The sequence below is a fragment of the Pecten maximus genome, chromosome 16, assembly GCF_902652985.1.
Source record: "Pecten maximus chromosome 16, xPecMax1.1, whole genome shotgun sequence".
NCBI classification, from domain to species: domain Eukaryota; kingdom Metazoa; phylum Mollusca; class Bivalvia; order Pectinida; family Pectinidae; genus Pecten; species Pecten maximus.
The window spans coordinates 26,670,895-26,692,177 of record NC_047030.1 but is presented as its reverse complement, the minus strand read 5'-3'; the positions used below and the strand labels follow the sequence as shown (position 1 = coordinate 26,692,177).

General features: G+C 32.3%; 1 protein-coding gene across 1 annotated transcript; it reads right to left on the bottom strand.

The window, feature by feature from the left end:
• Positions 1-1,062: 1,062 nt before the first annotated feature.
• Positions 1,063-20,640, bottom strand: LOC117345382 (the record flags this gene model as incomplete). The annotated part of the gene is given in 4 exon segments (XM_033908457.1): positions 1,063-1,377; positions 1,660-1,852; positions 2,132-2,363; positions 20,495-20,640. Coding segments are annotated over 3 exon segments (591 nt in total). The 3' UTR covers positions 1,063-1,114.
• Between the last annotated feature and the right edge of the window lie 643 nt (positions 20,641-21,283).

Genomic DNA, 21,283 nt, shown 5'->3' with positions numbered 1-21,283 from the left:
CGTTTAACTAAACTTATTACCCACTCCGTGTAATCCTGTACTCGTGTTTCGTGAACTAACGACAATTATATACCCGTGCATCCTATACTCGTGTTTCGTGAACTAACGACAATTATATACCCGTGCATCCTATACTCGTGTTTCGTGAACTAACGACAATTATATACCCGTGTATCCTGTACTCGTGTTTCGTGAACTAATGACAATTATATACCCGTGTATCCTGTACTCGTGTTTCGTGAACTAATATACAATTATATACCCGTGCATCCTATACTCGTGTTTCGTGAACTAACGACAATTATATACCCGTGTATCCTGTACTCGTGTTTCGTGAACTAATGACAATTATATACCCGTGTATCCTGTACTCGTGTTTCGTGAACTAATATACAATTATAGCATGTTGATTGGTCTCGGTCGATATTTTTTTTCTCAGGTCGATAAAACCAGGTGTTGACCGAAATCAACATGCTACAATTACTTTATTATTTTTCTAAAAAAAAATTATAAAATGGTATTGTAAACTTCCTCAACTGTGGTCTTGGATAATTTTTTTAAAATAACAACAAGTTCTTCAAATTTAAATTTAATAAGTAATAAATTTCATCAAGAATATTTTAACAACACAAACAAAATCAACAATTTTGATACACATTTGTAAATTACTGTTTAGGCAAAACAAAATTAAAGTTGATAGTAAAGTTGCTGCAATTCGCAAATGAGGGCATAGGCATGCCTTCCAGAGCACTAGGAGCAGTCACAGTCTGAGGATTTTGTGATTCAACCGACTGAGGATTTGGTGCACTAATGGTAGATGAAGCTGGAGGGGGATCCATAAAATCCAAGAAAGTATTCTCATCAAATCCACCACCAATATCACTGAAGAATGTTTCAGTTTGACTATTAGTCAGTTGTGTGAGCTGTAATCCTTCTTGATCATCACTTACTTGTTGATGGGTTACATTGGTTGTTTTTTGGACCAGGACACCTTTAGATCTTGATGATTCTCGTTTTTTGTTGATGGTTTCAGACATCAATCGCTTTGTAGCATTATCTGTCTTACCAGAGTAGGTTTTTAGTGATGACTCGGACTTATGTCCCGTAACTGTCATTATGTGCCTACTAGGAATATGCGCACTATCCAAGACATGCACTGTGGTAGCACTAGGGAGTGGTTAGTGTAAACCACGGAGAGTGATGCAGCCTTACTTATTTCTGTCATAAATGACCCAATCCTGTTATGTCCAAGAGGAATATTGTCATAAAAAATGCGATCCTTAGGGTCCTTTCTGGCCTTCTGGAACAGACGGGAGCAGTTGGGGTTGAGTCTTCTTATATACTTGACAAAAGATCTCACAGGACATTCCATAGATTCTGAAAAAGAACAACAAAAAATGTACATATTTCTTTAAACTTTATCATGATTGAATCATAACCTGTTATTTTGTCAATTTTCATAACTTTGTTTCTTTATTTAAATTCAAGTGTTTTAAAATATTCTGTCGTAATTTGTTTATAAGTCTGTGTCCCATTGAAATCTTACCTTATTTCCAACAGACATGTATTGCAAAAACAACTTAATCTGATATTAAAAAAAAACATTAGTTTGTACACCCATGACATACACATATTGTTTGTTGTAGGAAATTTGTTTACCTTTAACTTCATACATTCTTCCATCTGAAGATTTTTGTGAATCATCCTGGTGATTTTTTGTCAGTTCGTCTGTGGTCTTGTATACATACAAAGCGCCCTCATCGTCTCGGCCTACAGCAAAATCTTGTCGTGTCAGGGTAGTAAGATTCTCTCTCCCTCGCCTCCCAAAATGCAACATCAGGTCGATAAACACCTTTTTGAAGAAAAGAGTATTTAATTTTTCATGTCAGTTCATATTACACAATCAACCATCTATATTTTACTAAGAAATTCAGTGTTGAATGTAGAATATTTTAATTACTTGTATCTTACCTTGACCTAGATCAAACCAGTGAGATATATGACATATAGGTCATTGTCATTGATCACCCCCCCCCCCCCCCCCTTCAATGTAGTTACCTAATATGTAAATGGCCTTTTTAATTTAACATTGTTTTATTTTGCATATCTATAGAAATTTGTATATATGTACCTTATATTGCAATAGTTGGGCATCTTCCAAATTGCCCTGGAGAAGGTAATGATAGAGATTTTTTAAATCTCCATCGCTTACAGGTGGGTGGTGGTTGACAGCGGCTAGTCCCTGGCGTTTTAGCTCCTTAGACATCCCTTTGAATGCCTGCGAGGATTTTCGAAAGATGTTGTGATTTGTGATATCTATATTGTCAGATCTACACTTTTCAAGGTGTCGTTGCAACCCGTGCCTGTAAGAAATGAGCGTTGACTTCTTATACATGTCACCATTCTTGTTTCTCATTTCCATATAGAAACTTGACAGCTTCGAGTCCAAATCATCCTGTGTGAAATTTTCAAAGTCCGTGGCGTAATTTTTGGCTGATAGATATTCCCTGAACAGTTTTACAGATGCAGACCTGCCAACCTTTCAAATTCAAAAATAGTAATTTGGCCCATTTTTGAGCAAAAAAGAGTAATTCTTAACAATTCTTGCCAAATCTATTGCATCAAAAAGAGTAATTTGCTACTATTTCGAGAGAAAAAAGAGTAACGACCACCACAAAATAGTAAAGATTACTATAAAATAGTAGTAGTTGGCAGGTCTGCAGATGTCATAGTCGTCCTTTTCGTGTTCGCAGAGTCTATGTTGTCTATAATTCCTTTTAGTTCATCTCCGTCAACCGATGCAAACCGTGCAGTCGCCATTGTGTCAACAAACGTACGTTCGGTCATTCACGGGTGTTCGTTACAGCAATAGAGAAAGTCCGAGAGCACCCGAAAGATGAACGCTACGTCACATCTATTTATGGTAATGCGAGGTTTACAATATTATTGTAAATATTTATAGTGCGTCACGTGTTACGTTTTCAGCCAATGGAAAGACACGAATTACAATGAAAAATAATAAATCTATATGTAGGAGGTATCTATGTTCGGGAGGTATATAACTGTGTGTAGGAGGTATATATCTATATGTAGGAGGTATATATCTATATGTAGGAGGTATATATCTATGTGTAGGAGGTATATATCTATATGTAGGAGGTATCTATGTACGGGAGGTATATAACTGTGTGTAGGAGGTATAGATCTATTTGTAGGAGGTATATATCTATGTGTAGGAGGTATATATCTATATGTAGGAGGTATATAACTATATGTAGGAGGTATAACTATGTGTAGGAGGTATAACTATGTGTAGGAGGTATATAACTGTGTGTAGGAGGTATATAACTGTGTGTTGGAGGTATATAACTGTGTGTAGGAGGTATATAACTATGTGAAGGAGGTATATAACTGTGTGTAGGAGGTATATAACTATGTGTAGGAGGTATATAACTATGTGTAGTGGTATATATCTATATGTAGGAGGTATATATCTATATGTAGGAGGTATAACTATATGTAGGAGGTATATCTATGTGTAGGAGGTATATAACTGTGTGTAGGAGGTATATAACTGTGTGTTGGAGTTATATAACTGTGTGTAGGAGGTATATAACTATGTGTAGGAGGTATATATCTATGTGTAGGAGGTATATAACTGTGTTTTGGAGGTATATAACTGTGTGTAGGAGGTATATAACTATGTGTAGGAGGTATATAATTATGTGTTGGAGGTATATAACTGTGTGTAGGAGGTATATATCTATGTGTAGGAGGTATATATCTATATGTAGGAGGTATAACTATATGTAGGAGGTATAACTATGTGTAGGAGGTATATAACTGTGTGTTGGAGGTATATAACTGTGTGTAGGAGGTATATAACTATGTGTAGGAGACTAGGAGGTATCTATATATATGTAGGAGGCATAACTGTGTGATGGAGGTATATAACTATGTGTAGGAGGTATATAACTATGTGTAGGGGGTATATATCTATGTGTAGGAGGTATATATCTATATGTAGGAGGTATATATCTATGTGTAGGAGGTATATATCTATATGTAGGAGGTATCTATGTACGGGAGATATATAACTGTGTGTAGGAGGTATATATCTATATGTAGGAGGTATATATCTATGTGTAGGAGGTATCTATCTATTTGTAGGAGGTATATATCTATGTGTAGGAGGTATATATTTATATGTAGGAGGCATATATCTATGTGTAGGAGGTATATATCTATATGTAGAAGGTATATATCTATGTGTAGGAGGTATATATCTATATGTAGGAGGTATCTATGTACGGGAGGTATATAACTGTGTGTAGGAGGTATATATCTATATGTAGGAGGTATATATCTATGTGTAGTAGGTATATATCTATATGTAGGAGGTATCTATGTACGGGAGGTATATAACTGTGTGTAGGAGGTATAGATCTATTTGTAGGAGGTATATATATGTGTAGGAGGTATATATCTATATGTAGGAGGTATATATCTATATGTAGGAGGTATATAACTATATGTAGGAGGTATAACTATGTGTAGGAGGTATAACTATGTGTAAGAGGTATATAACTGTGTGTAGGAGGTATATAACTGTGTGTTGGAGGTATATAACTGTGTGTAGGAGGTATATAACTATGTGAAGGAGGTATATAACTATGTGTAGGAGGTATATATCTATGTGTAGGAGGTATATAACTGTGTTTTGGAGGTATATAACTGTGTGTAGGAGGTATATAACTATGTGTAGGAGGTATATAATTATGTGTTGGAGGTATATAACTGTGTGTAGGAGGTATATATCTATGTGTAGGAGGTATATATCTATATGTAGGAGGTATAACTATATGTAGGAGGTATAACTATGTGTAGGAGGTATATAACTGTGTGTTGGAGGTATATAACTGTGTGTAAGAGGTATATAACTATGTGTAGGAGACTAGGAGGTATCTATATATATGTAGGAGGCATAACTGTGTGATGGAGGTATATAACTATGTGTAGGAGGTACATATCTATGTGTAGGGGGTATATATCTATGTGTAGGAGGTATATATCTATATGTAGGAGGTATATATCTATGTGTAGGAGGTATATATCTATATGTAGGAGGTATCTATGTACGGGAGATATATAACTGTGTGTAGGAGGTATATATCTATATGTAGGAGGTATATATCTATGTGTAGGAGGTATCTATCTATTTGTAGGAGGTATATATCTATGTGTAGGAGGTATATATTTATATGTAGGAGGCATATATCTATGTGTAGGAGGTATATATCTATATGTAGAAGGTATATATCTATGTGTAGGAGGTATATATCTATATGTAGGAGGTATCTATGTACGGGAGGTATATAACTGTGTGTAGGAGGTATATATCTATATGTAGGAGGTATATATCTATGTGTAGTAGGTATATATCTATATGTAGGAGGTATCTATGTACGGGAGGTATATAACTGTGTGTAGGAGGTATAGATCTATTTGTAGGAGGTATATATATATGTGTAGGAGGTATATATCTATATGTAGGAGGTATATATCTATATGTAGGAGGTATATAACTATATGTAGGAGGTATAACTATGTGTAGGAGGTATAACTATGTGTAAGAGGTATATAACTGTGTGTAGGAGGTATATAACTGTGTGTTGGAGGTATATAACTGTGTGTAGGAGGTATATAACTATGTGAAGGAGGTATATAACTGTGTGTAGGAGGTATATAACTATGTGTAGGAGGTATATAACTATGTGTAGTGGTATATATCTATATGTAGGAGGTATATATCTATATGTAGGAGGTATAACTATATGTAGGAGGTATATCTATGTGTATGAGGTATATAACTGTGTGTAGGAGGTATATAACTGTGTGTTGGAGTTATATAACTGTGTGTAGGAGGTATATAACTATGTGTAGGAGGTATATATCTATGTGTAGGAGGTATATAACTGTGTGTTGGAGGTATATAACTGTGTGTAGGAGGTATATAACTATGTGTAGGAGGTATATAACTGTGTGTAGGAGGTATATATCTATGTGTAGGAGGTATATATCTATATGTAGGAGGTATAACTATATGTAGGAGGTATAACTATGTGTAGGAGGTATATAACTGTGTGTTGGAGGTATATAACTGTGTGTAGGAGGTATATAACTATGTGTAGGAGGTATCTATATATATGTAGGAGGCATAACTGTGTGATGGAGGTATATAACTATGTGTAGGAGGTATATATCTATGTGTAGGAGGTATATAGCTATGTGTAGGGGGTATAACTGTGTAGGAGTATTTTTTTTAATCATCATTTTGCACCATGAATCATCATTGTCATCACTTTTATCATCATTATACATCACCATCATTATCATCATCATCTTCATCCTCCTCCTCATGCACATACTTCTTTTACTTTCTGCATACAGCTTACTCATGTACATTTACATTGACACCTATTCTCACAAACATAACAGACTGACTTCAAAATAAACACAGATTACATTCCTTGCTTATTGATATAAATAGAATTTTTGAGGAGATGAAATACATTTAAGATTGAGTAAGGTGTTGTCAAGGCTATTTGGAAAAGAATAGTTAGTATATTATAATTCTATAAAGGGCATCCATTTTTTCCAATTTGTCTCAAATTTTGTTTTCATCAGACAAGTTTTACTAGAAATTATATATTTTTGTACATGGAAATGATCCTGAATCGTATTAAGGAGAGCGCTTAAATTAAGAGATTTGTGAAGACATCTAGACTTATAAACATAATGTTTAATAAGAATTAATATTTCAGTATCTACAACATTGGCATTAGAATGAACAATAGCAAATAAATGTGTTTCTTTCCCCCAGAGGGGAAGCAAAAGAATATACAGAAGAGATTACAATCTCTCTAACAAAGTCTGTACCTCTATACACTCCCATAAACAGTGAACAATTGTCTCCCTTTCCATATTACACAGTGTACATAAAGGACTAGGAATTAGATTGATATTGAAAAGAAAACTGTTTGTTACCAAAATGTGGTGTATAATCCTTACTTGAAACCATTGAAGCTTAGAACTTATTGTAATATTAAAAAAAAAATTAGTATATTTTTCCACTGCTGGCCATCAAAGTCAAAAACATCACTCCATTTCCAAATGCCAGTAGGGGCCCGGGTTGGAGCTGGTTTAATAATATTGTTGTAGAAGTCTTAAGACCCCTTTTTACTTTTAAAGATCATTTCAAGTAGAAGAGGTACATTGTATGAAAGGATGAGATAGTCCTAATGGATGGAAGTCCTGTTTCTGCAGGAAACTGTGACCAAAGATACTGTAAATAGTTGGTATTACCCGGTAATTTGAAATTCATGAAGAAACTCATCAATTGAAAAAAAACGTCAAATTATCATAATTTTTAACTAGGTAATTTATAGTACCAGTATTTGATAAAAGAAATAGTTATTTTCAACTTGAATGTCATTATTATACCATAAAGCATGAACTCTTATTGTGTGGTGTTATTCTTTTGAAATTAAGATCAGGCACAAGGAGAAACCCAAAATTATTTAAAAGTCTGATATCATTAACAATTTGAAAATAATTTCAACATCAACAGAACATGTGTGGGCTGGATGTTAAGATAAAAGCATTATATTGACATGTTCCTAAGACAGATGGAGTCATTTCTGTCGATAAAGACATTGAAATAATTGTTTATTACATGTTGTTTGTTTTTGTTCTGTTATGGAACCCAGCTTCTTCATGGTAACATAGATCTTGGTGTCAGTTGTGTTACATGTGAAGAAAGAAAATTCATTTTGTTTTTCGGCATAGCCGTCTAATTTTGTTTTGGCCCCGGATATGACGCGACATAATAATCATAATCTACTCTATTATTAGGAAGGAAATTATGATGTAAAATTTAAGCCAAAAAGAACATGTTTTGTTTACTGAGATGATAAAAGAGCTTCCAATAATGTGTCAAAACTTTCAAGTAATCTTTGTACTTCCTCACATCTTCATAATTCTAATATATGAGTTATTGTTTCTGGCTCAGAGTTGCATTGTATACATAATGGGGAGATAACTAGTCAAATTGTAAAAAAGAAATGAGTTAGTTGTTAGAGTAAGCATCTTTTACCTTTTTATATCCATGTATGCTCTTCAAATCTTCAAAACATAACTCTTTTCCTAAATATGTGAGTTATATGTAACCATCATATGGTCATTCATGTTGCTTATATTTCCCCAAATACAATGGTAACATACATGTAACAGATAGTTTCATAATTTAGTTCTTCATATTGTATACCATCAAATTCTTCATATTAACAGTATATATTGACCTACAGGGCATGCGTTCATTGAAATTGGATTATTATTGCCTTTACATGTATAAAGGTCAAAAAGATTAGATTGAATCAAGACAATTGTGTTACTCCAATAACAGTGATATCTTGGACACCTGAAATGTACAAGTCCAATTTCTACTCGCCTTTGTTGTTCGCTGATTATGGTTTACTATTGAAGAATGATGTTATTGCTTTAATTAAAGATTAATTTTTCCATAAAGAGGATGTATGCTTAATTAATCTGATGCAAAATTGGTTACCCAAAAATTCTTCTTTTAATTAATTGTCAACAGAAGCATATGTGCAATGGTTACATTAATGAAATTTTAATTGGATAATTAGATATTTTTTGGAATGTGAAAAAAAAAAAAAAAAAAAATACTGACAAATCATATTAAAAAAAAACTAAAACAAAAACAAATAAACAATTCATAATTGTAAGCATATTTATTTTCAGTTAAAACTTGGAATTTTTATAGGGGACAAGAAAATATTTAAGTTTATCAAAAAGTAAGTTTAAGTGATCGAGGATCAGCATTTTGGAGGTATATACATGTACACTGTACATTAGATGTACTAGCAGTATTTATCAGGTTACAGCTCACACATGTACACATACACACATGTACATCAAGTACAAACCTATACATCAGATTTACTTCCAGTATGTATCGGGTTACAGTTATGTAACATATGTACATCAGGTACAGGTCTGTACATCAGATGATGTTGAAATGTAATGTATAAGGTGTAAACCATCTTAACACTACTTTATTTTTTATTTTTTGCCAAAGCCATGAAGTATATGTCATTGTATCTGTAATCTCTAAAAGTAAGAGTAGTATTGTATTTTACTTTTAAGTTGAGGAGTCATAGTAGATAATTTTAAACCAGTGTACTTGATGGCTCAGTTCATTTAAGGAAGGTAAGTCATCACCCACACAATGTAGTTGACTAATAGGAACATTAGTAAAAAGAATTTGTATACAAAGTGCTGGTAAATCTAAATGTTGGTAAAACTGAAGGGCAGAGCGAAAAATCAGGGAGATGGAGAAGGGATGTCAGCAGAATTGATGGATCACCATGCAATACCCAAGTGAAAACATTAATAAAAGCTGGAACTGGCAAAGTACAAAATCAACTCTTTTGGTCACAATTGCTTGTAAATTATGCATTATCACATATTTTTGTTTTGTTTCTCAATCTATTTAAAAAGTGTGTTATAAGCAAAATTAATATGATTAACTACACATTATACAATACAATTTTAAGTACAAGAAGTATGTAGCAAAAAATAAAATAAAATATTTGATGCATTATAATGATTCCACTTTATGAAATAAATATAAACATATTTTTTTGAAAGTTAAAACAGCTAACTTCAGTATTAATTTTGGTTAGCTGTTTATTTTTAAATTATAACTTCGGAAAATTTTCATTTAATCTAATTATCAATATCTTAAGATAATTCCATTAAGATCATATCAATAATTGCAATCATATAAGATCTTTATAAAGAAATGTATTAATATCTAATAAATAAAAGAATTTTAGTGATAAATACATCTGTTACATTAAACTTTCAGACAATTTGGTAGGCACATAAAACAAGCTGGTAGGGCTTGGCACAACCACCTGTATTAACTTGCATTTTTGTATAATTATCATGCAAATTACATTATAAATGTATCTGACTGACATTATGACAAGATAACTGAATAATTTAACATACACCATCATATATAATGTACCGATCTTCATGGTATTCATGCCAAAATTGATATTAGATTATCTATGTTATATAATCTAAGGAAATAACATCATCCTTATTATATTGTCCAGGCTGATATGCACCTTTCAATCACATTTTTTAAATAAATCTAAGATATTTACTTGAAGTAGAAGTTGTTCTTAACCTTCATGAACATCATGTAATAATAATAATTGATAACTTTTAAAATTGTGTTAAAATGTAATAACACAAATATAATACAGTAGCTGTGATAATCTAAAATTATGTTTGGAAAATGAACTTATCACATGTGTGATGTATTCGAATATTTAATAACAGAACAGGCTTTCTCCTTATCATTCCATGTACATTGTGCAAGATAAAATCAGTACTATGTAAAAGTAAAATAAAACATGTTGAGAAATGTACAGGAGCAAGATCTTTGATAAATATACATCTATACCGTGACTGTTAATTAAAGTTTTTGAGAAGAAAAAAAAAATATAGTTATAGTTTCTGTGTACGTGTAGTTTAATTTTTATGAGTATATTATGGATATTATTGTAACTATTTTGAATAGGTTTGAATAACAAACCGATTATACAGTTCAAATTTACCTGAATATTGCGTTTACACGGAAATCGCATTATGATACACTTCTACTTTCACTTTTCACATATAATGGCCAAGTTACGTAACTGCGGCGAATTAAGTTTTTCCATATACCAGGGCCATTCGGAACACCTTGCCCGATTAGTGTGCCTCCCACAAAGCGGACGTTCCGTGTGGTCTCCGCACAGCTCGCTTTTAGAAAGCTCCGGGAAGTCTGATAGCCATGTTTGAATTTCACCGGATGTTTATCTACGGAAGAAACATAAACAAACACGATTTTGATATAGAATAGCCTAAAAACGAAATTCATTTTCTTGCCTAACTGAAGAAGATCGACTATCTGTCAGTAAGTGGCCAAAGAATATCAGCTTTCTTGTTGTGTTTGGCGACAAATGCTCATTTTCACCCGAAAATATCACAGATATCGCGACCAGGTAAGTTTACAATTTTATTATTTAAATCTATTTCGTCTTCTGCACGTTCCTACATCGTTTCACATTATATAGGTGAATAGGGGCCTACACATGTTAATATTAATACTTGATTACTTCGTGTTTCAGGGTTTTCATAATGAATTCATCACCGATTACAGTTTATACGGCCCGAGTTTAATTAACAAAGAACTGCTAGATCCACGTGTGTTTCAATCGTAAGTATTCAATTTACAGATTTATGCTACCATACGCCTGGGATTTTATAAGCATCCTGATTGATAGCACCCAAATATTGAGAACAAGAAGAATTTTATTTCTTTATTGACGAACTTCGACGTAGTTATATTGCATTTTTATTTCTGTCACGTAACGGTAAATTCGTAATATCTTTACTACATATTTCATGCATTTTGACAAATTTCCAATTAATTTTTATAACTTCGTTTTTCAATGGAATTTATTGAAATTTCACTTACATGTAAAGAATTATTTGGTTATTCATCTAATAATATTTACAGAATTTTTTGTAGTTGATTGCAAGAGATATTGCATAAAATTTCAAAAAAAAATAGCAATGACATTTTTAAGTTAGAATATAAGAACGAAAGTAACGTCACATTTCGGGCAACATGTGTATATCTATTTTAGGGAATATATGTAAAAATATCGGTAAATGAGCTAATAATTGTCTACTATAGTATATGGAATTTGAAGAAAATACATTCAAAAACGAAGTCAATAAAATCCATTGAAAATTTGTTGTATGTCATGATCATGATCAATTCATAAAAAAATGATCTCAAGAAATGATTGAATAAAAAAAATCTGTGTTTTGGAGTATTTTGATAGTAAGTTGCATAATTTAAGATGAAACAAACTGTCAGAGAATTCTGGAGTAGCTTGATTTTTATTAAAGTACTTATCCTTATAATTAAAAGTTTTATGTTGTAGCTTTAAACTTGTATACCTGTGGCTAGCTTTTCTTGATAAAAAGACTTCCAAGCAGACATGCATGTAATAAATGATAGTAAAGTGATCAGGTGCATATATAAGGAAAATTATCTACATTTTTATATTAAACAAATCTTCTCAATTATTCTAAGTTTTGATATAAAAAATATTTTAAAATTTTCTCTTTCTTCCAACAGATTATGCAGTACATTCTGAAGTGAGGGAAAGCTTAAAGATATTGCATTGTGGTCCGAATTGAGGGCAATGATTCGCATAAAGCAAATCAAAGTACTGAAAGTACTGTAGGAGGCGTTAATCAGATGTAAAAGGAGATATTTGAAATAAAGCAAGAATACAGATTAAACTGATATCAACATGACTAAACATTTCCACTTAAGTGTGTCAAACCAACCGGACATAATGGTTTTCACAGTCCTGATGAATGTAATGGTTTAGACTGTTCCGATGTACATAATGGTTTTAACCATCTTAAAAGTTGCAAACCTACTTCTAAATGTAGTTAAACATTTCTTATTTCAATCAAACCTTTACTTAAAAAGTCGAACATTTTAATTTTTTTCAAATCAACTTCTACTTAGGTACATGTCATTAACATTCATACTTTAAACCATCTTTTATACTTAAGTAGTTCAAAATTTGCATTTATGTGTTTAAAACAAACTTATATTTTATAGGCCTGGGTATTAGAAATGTCGAAACAATATGATATGCATTTCGATAAGTTATAACAATACACGATATGTATTGAAAATACAGCGAGTGTCTGCTACTTTTTTGTTGAAAGTGTGCAATGTCTTTCAATATCTTGTAAACAAAATTGTTTATTCCTTTCTATTTTGATCTTAGAATAATATCAAAATTAGATTGACGGCTTTTAAAAGTTATTACACTTTTTTTCCAACAAAGACCTCATTTTTAAGGACAATTATTTCAAAACTAGATATCAATTCCATCTATTTTAATAGATCCAATGGCAATATTAACAATAAACTGTGATTTGTGATTTGTTGCTTTTTAATTTACCACCAAGATGTAGATAATAGCCTAGTAGCTATAGGTACTGTATATAAATATACAGCGTTTTACATGCAAAATATTGAAGAAAACTTTCATATTTGATATCAATTCAATATGATTGTATAAGGCCCTTGGGGTGGGGAAAGAACCCTGGGCCTATTTTTACATCAGGATTGTGTTCATCTCTTGGTGTCCAGCAAGATTATGGAGTTGGGATCTGAATGGTTTCACAGATAAAACAAGAGGCCCAGAGGGCCTGTATCGCTCACCTGGTTTTATGAGATATGAAACAAGAATGATGCTTAAGTTTATTTATCAATATATCATAAGCATTTTATATGGGTACATGTACATTGGTTTATTGTTATTCTAAAAATGTCAATTTAGCGAAATTGACCTATTTTGGTCCCATCCTTCAGCCCCCGGGAGGTTAGCCCCAACATTCGTACAATTTTGAATACCCACCCCATAACCATGCTACCATACGAATGTAGGTTTTATACCAAATTGTGCAATTAATCCATGAAATGAAATTGACTTTGGGTACAAAACCATAGGGATTGCTACCATACCAATGTGAGTTATATCCATAACTTAGTTTCAGAGAAACCAATTGACCCCTTTTGACCCTGCCCCCGGGGGTCAACCCCACCATTTTTACAATTTTGAATCTCTACCCAAAAGGATGCTACCAGTCAAGTATGAGCTATATCGATTGCTTAGTTTCAGAGAAGAAGTTATTTCTGTCAATTGAGCCAAATTGATCCCTTTTGAGCCAACAATTGAATTGCAATTTATGGATAATTTTTGATTTTGGCAAGAAAACATTCTTTAAAGGGCATGTCTGCATCATTTTTAATAATTTGCCCTTGAAACTTCGCACACACCTTGATTAAGAGCCGGTTCTTTAAAATGTGAATGAAGGTCAAGGTCAGAGAGATAAACTCAATATTTGTAGCCAGTCACACATGTTACATGTATCTGTTTGCCAAATATCTAACCTTCGTGTGTATGTGCAGTTTTGGGTCATTTTTTTTTCATTTTGGTAGGAATTTCTTTTTAAAAGTGCCATATCTGCGTCATTTTGATTATTTGACCTTGATACATTGCACACAACTTTAAAAGGGCCGATTCTTTAAAATGTGACCCAAATTAATGATTTTGAAAGAACTTTGAATTTTCTTCATCATTTGACCCCCGCGACCTTGAATGAAGGTCAAGGTCAAATATAAGTATAACATTTGTAGCCAGCCATACGTTATCTATGCGTCAAACATCAAGCCTTCATGTGTATATTAAAGATAAAAGAGCAGAAACCTTTATTCTGCAGTTTTGAATTATTTTTTAATTTTGGCTGGAGAAAATAGCTTTATGATTCTTTTCCAAGTGCCATATCTTTCTGCCATATTTTTATCTGATGACAATAAAATATGCACATTCTGTTTCAGTGGACTATGTTCTTTCATACGAAATGAAAAAAATAATCAATATAAGATTTTTATTTTTGACATTCGAACCCATAACAAGTCGTTGGCCTTGACATTCTCTGACAATATATCATTGAGAAAAGTCTGCCCTAACCACGTGCTAACCAATTTCCAATGAAAATGTAACAAATTATGCTAAAATATGTGTGATGAGTTTCCTACATAAACTATAGTAAAATGTATCCTCTCCCCAGGGAGAATGGGACACATAGGGGGCCATGAAATTAACAATTTTGATAAAAACAGCTTAAGAATCTTTTGTACACCATTCTGCGATATCTTGGTCTTAAGAAGAAGACCGACGCATGACGACAGATCAAATTATAATGGTGTATATTATGAGCTGAATGTCAAAGGATTGTAAACTCTGTACAAATTGTATTATATTATCAGGCAGTCAGCCTAAATGTATGTTTCATATCTACCATATTAGAAGTTTGATGTTTTGTACGATATACACGTATATATATACTTAATTTTTACACATACATTAAAGGAGTTAGCTACTTTCATAAATTAAGATGTTTTTTCTAGAGTTTACTAGGCCGGATGAAATATGATCATGAGCAATCAGTATGGTAAATATGAGATTTGATAAAATGCCTCTCGTAGTCAACCAATCTTGATCACTCAACTTCTTTTTGTAGGAGTCAATATTATATGTAGGAGAATTAAACTCTTGCGATGTCTGTTGCACATAAGTACAAAGAAATACATTATCACTTAAGCCGAAAAAATTCACACTTAAGTAGCAATAACACATAATAGTCAAAAACCCAATATATGTGATCAGTGATAAGAAACAGTACTTATAAGCATTTTTGGCAATTTATCCTGAAACAGCTATAGCCTTCCATATTTGACATCCCACAGATTGTTGCTTGTATATATATATAGTTTTAAAGGTCAACATTGGAAAAAACCTAAATGGTTATACATGAATCCATAATGAATAGAATTATTGACAAAAAAGTTTCATTTATTTTCACACTTTCTGGAGACCAATAAGGAGATTGATGATCATTTTAAGGGATTTGTTCGTGACATGAAAATCAAACATTTTTAATGAAATTTCAAAAGCAAATAAAGATTTATTTTGAAAGTTATGAGGAATATTGATATTTGAGAAAGTCTTATATTATATGGATTGTATATCGATTGCCAATAGATATACATGTATTTATCATTTTACATGAAAACAACAAAAAGTTATATTACATGAAAACAACAAAAAGTTTTACTAATACGTTAAAATGCAATTGGTATACATTTTGTTAATCTACAATTATTGTTTAAATATTCTATGTAATACAAACATTTCACAGCTTGGTGCATACAAATGTATATATATATATTACATGAAAACATTTGAAAAGGTTGAATCGTGAGCTGAATAATATATAAATAAGACAAGCTGGTTCAATAATAATTTAGCATTTTCATATATATTACGAGTGTGAGTAGCTACTGCAGTAAACCTTATCACAAAAATCCAGATTCAGTCTCTGTCGGGGAAGGTACAGCACAAATGACCACCACGACAGATATGTGCCAGTTTTCTTAGTTTTAAAAAATAAACGATCGAATTCCATCACGCCATCACGTAGGTCTACCGATTCATAGATTTGAAACACAGGGACTTCGATCAGTTATCGCAGTAATCCGAAGGGTTCTGGTGTTGATATCGCCTTAAAGCTGATTAAAGTCTGCATATAGTATATAGCAAGATCGTCAGAAAATTCGGACTATAATCGCAGTAGATATTGTGATTTTGTGGTCTGGCCAGGCTTGAACAACTTATCGTAAACAGTTTCGTCCTAAATAAACAAACGCTTATTTCAGTGGGTCAGCAAACAGATTTAAACTTTGTAAGCAACTTGCCTTTAATTCATAATGATAGGTATTAATTTCTAGCGACAATCATCACACTTTGATGCTTCGTGTGAAGCCCGTGTCCACGTGCCTCCATTTTGACAGAGTGCTCGCTCACGTAAACAGACGGAACAAGTGATCGCTAAATATCTGACCAAATCTCATAAAATCTCGTGAACAAACTACTAAGTTGTAAACAAAAGAAATGTTGTTAGCCAAATACCCGGAGGGTATTATGAAAATCGGGAATTTGTTTGCGCTTGGTTGTTATGCCGTCTTTATTCCTAGTAGTTAAACAAGTGTCCTCTGTAAAGTAACGTCAGAATATCGCAGTTATCTCCCTTCAATCAGTATTTTCGATATAGATTTGCAAAAATCGATGCAGGTGTAGATATTTACAAGACATTATTCTTATTGTTTATTCAAAATAGTTCCTGAAATGTTCACAACATTATCAGCATAGTTAAAGGGACATCACGGTAAACCAATTTTTATTTTGTATTTTTTCATATTATTGGGTAGACTCTATATCTTTAAAAAATATATCCTTATGAACAATAACCATTCGAATTTGATGATATATGTCAGGGACGTATATAATATATATATATGTCCCTGTATATGTATATAAAAAACATCAATTATTAATTTTAAAAAGGTTATCACAATTCGTTGATCAATAGTCTGAATATGCAAATTTTGAGACATATACGATAACACGTATGCGCACAACACACTAAAACACCTGAAAACAAAAATGGCTTCCAATGTGAATCGACTGCGGTTGAAAACGATAACAGCTACCGCAATGAAGAAAATAATTGGAAAATGGGTCAAACACAATCCTAGAATTAAACTGGGGAAGCAGTACAATACAGTTCGAACATGAAAACAGCAGTAATACGGACGCTGCTCGTATTCTGCTTGATTGCTGGATAGTAGGTCATGACAATCTCGGTAATATGTACACAAACTCGGTAATATTTATACAGTACAGTCTGTACCAGTACATCGCTACCGTCACTATACTATATGTACGGTGTTTACACTTATTTACACATAAATATATGTGCCGGAATATATACAGAACGTGTTATTTAACATTTAAACCACTGTATAATATCATTGTCCAACTAATAATTCGCCTTGTAAACTATCGTGTTTTGTGTTGCCTCGATTTCAAAACAGTTACGTGATGATTTAAAAATAATTTCCGCGCTAAATTTAGAGGGGGATTCCCAACTAAATCAAGTGGTCAAGCTGGACATGAGGATCGACTGTGAACATTGGGACAGCACAGAAACATAACTGGAAAGGAACAAAACACGTACATTCATTGAAAATTACAACGTTTTTACCGTGATGTCCCTTTAATACTTTTCTGTGCACATCTACTTTGAATGACTGACTACAATGACGTGCCTCATACTTGGACTAATAAGCGAATCATTACCCCTAGTTACAGAAATTACCACCAGAGGTCTCAAATTCCGGGCTTCCGCCGAAGAGAAATTTATACTGAATATACCTTTTTTCATGTAATAGCACTTTATTTGTAGTCTTGATAGTTTTCATAAATGTATATATAGTTCAACTACATCATATATGAACCGAAAGAAACTACAAAATGAACTGTGAAAGGAAATATAACGAAAATGAAAGTGAGAGATTGTGACGTCACAACTCGTAGGTGATTGTAATATGGCAGGCGTAAACGCCTCCATAAAAAGGAATGAAGAGAATCAGACATTTTATTTTTCGAATTCACACTTACTTGGATTTGACCAGTTTAAGCAAGCAACATTATGCATATACCATACTTCATTGTATTCAGTATGCATTTATGCATTGTTTTTTATTTACATTTTGTTGTTGTGTTTCCTCAAGAGGAATTATGATTCAACAATTTTTACAAATGTTATTGCCCTTTTTATTTAGAATAGTATATTTTTTTTGTCTGGATCTCCTACATACACATGATATAAAATTGTGTTTTCCTGCTTGAAAAAAATATTAGAATAATTTATCAAAAGTTATTGCCCTTATACATAGATGTCCATCTGTAAATCGTTAACCTCACCCTTAAACAAATTTCGAGCTTATTAGATCAAGACTTTGCTATGGCATGAAATTATACTAAGTGGAATTGTGATTGGATAACTAATCTTGTATTTCAATGTTTGTTTTCACTTGATACAATTGTGCATTTCTCTTAGGAATGGGACTGATGTATGTATTGTTTAAGCATGCAGTATTCTCATTTAAGCTTATCTCCTATATTTTCAGAACTAATTTCCTACACCATTAAATTAAGTCCCTTTTTTTGGTAATTTTTTCCTACTTTTTCAGTACTTTTTTGATACTTTTTCAGTACAAATTTCCTACTTTTTTAGTACTATTTTCCTACTTTTCTAGTACTTTTTTCCTACTTTTCCACTACTTTTTCAGTACTAATTTCCTACCTTATTGGTACTTTTTTCCTACTTTTTCAGTCCTAATTTCGTTCTTTTCAATACCATTTTCCTACTTTTTTGATACTTTTTCAGTACAAATTTCCTACTTTTTTAGTACTATTTTCCTACTTTTCTAGTACTTTTTTCCTACTTTTCCACTACTTTTTCAGTACTAATTTCCTACCTTATTGGTACTTTTTTCCTACTTTTTCAGTCCTAATTTCGTTCTTTTCAATACCATTTTCCTACTTTTTTGATACTTTTTCAGTACAAATTTCCTACTTTTTTAGTACTATTTTCCTACTTTTCTAGTACTTTTTTCCTACTTTTCCACTACTTTTTCAGTACTAATTTCCTACCTTATTGGTACTTTTTTCCTACTTTTTCAGTACTAATTTCCTGCTTTTTCTGTACCATTTTCATACTTTTTTTTGTACTTTTGTACTTTTTTTGTACTTTATGGACTTACCTGTAAAAGTACTAAAAAAGTATAAAAGCACAAAAAAGTACACCATCAATTTGGCCCTGTGCACTTTATACTATTATTGTACTTTTAATGTACTTTTTCTGTACTATATTTGTGCTTTTTCTGTACTTAATGAAAACAATAAAATGTACTAAAGGTATACTTTTGTTAGACTTTTTTTGTACTTAAGTACTTTTTTTGACTCAATTTGGAACCGTGTTGGAATATCGGTTCCAAATTGAGTAAAAAAAAGCATACTTTTTCTACGCTTTTTTAGTACTTTTTTCCCATACTTTTTTTGTACTTTATTTCGGTGTGGGTGCATGTCTACATTACAGGACTCTTATACTGAAATATAAATGATAAACAGCCAAGTTGATTCCCACACACTAACTACATTGTAGGTCAGGTATTCATTATGACATAACAAGACTCACTATCAGACCTGTTCACACATTTCAATGAAATAACAATTTTGTTGAAGCTGGTTAAAATATTTTCAAAATTGTTTCCCATTACATTGTAGGAAAAAATGATAAAACACCACAAAGTGTGATGCAGAGCGAAATGCAATTTCCAAGCTGGACAGTCTGTTCAAGGATAATGGAAAACTATGACACAATCCATTCAAAAAAAATTATAAAACTTTTAATTGAAATTCTTTGCTCATGAAGATACAGTTAGAATTTTGTTAGGTTTCAGTGAACCAGTTGTTAATAATAATTATTTTTCGAAAAAAAAAATAATCACCTAATTTTAAATTGTCATGTCTTTATTGTTTGGAAAATGTTAGAAAAAGGGTCTGGCAAGAATCTTCATAGGTTATCTCCCTTGTGTAACAAACTTCAATACCAAATTCAATGATAATTGTTCTTACTAGCAAAATCCAAACTATTTTTTCCAGGCCAACTGTAATGTACATGTCATTTTCATCACTATAAACTAACTTTATCATTATATTTAAAGAATGACATGCAGACAAAAAAGTGGAAATCTAAAATATTTACTTATCAATTCATGTCTGTCGAGCATTTCCAATCAGTCAAAGATACTATACGTTTCAATGATGCTAACTTTCCTTACAAAGTGGGATACAGATGTTATCACTGCCTCCCTCGGCATTGTTGTTCTCAGTAAGATGATCGACCAATTTGGTACTTGGTTACAAATATATCCTTGGAGGGTACCAAATGTTCACAGCTACTGGAGGTTCATGAAGTTAGAATCACCTGTAATGAGATAAAGAAAGTTAATTTCTGAACAATATAGGAAATATCCACTATAAATTAATGGTAATAAGCATACAAAAAGAATGTAGCAGAAGGGGAGAGGTCTGAATGCCAGTGGACAGTTCACAGAAATTGTCCAGAGTTTGGAGGCCCTAGTTAGGGCTTTTCACCTATTGTTTCTGTTATGTTTATTAGGGCTTTTCACCTAAGTGGTGAAAAGACCTATTGTTTTTGTTCTCAACTTCTGTTTATTATTATTATTATTAGGGCTTTTCACCAACTGGTGAAAAGACCTATTGTTTCTGTTATGTTTATTATTATTATTATTTTTCTTCTTCTGCATTCGATTTTGTGAAAGACGGTTAGCAAATATGGTATATATTATGTTTAAAGTGATGTATGTATGTTTTATTGCAAGGTCTGAAGATGGTGATAAAACAAAATTAAGTAGGTCAGAAAATTCAAAATGGCCGCCTTGAGGTCATACCTAAAATGTTTAAAATCAACATAACTCAAAAAGTATTCAAGTTACAAGAGTCATGTTATGATATTATCTTGCAGTACCTTTGGGGCTAACTTTTATAAAATTACAAGTTAAAGGTCAGAGGTCAAATAAAAAGCTCGCCTGGGGTACTTTAGATTT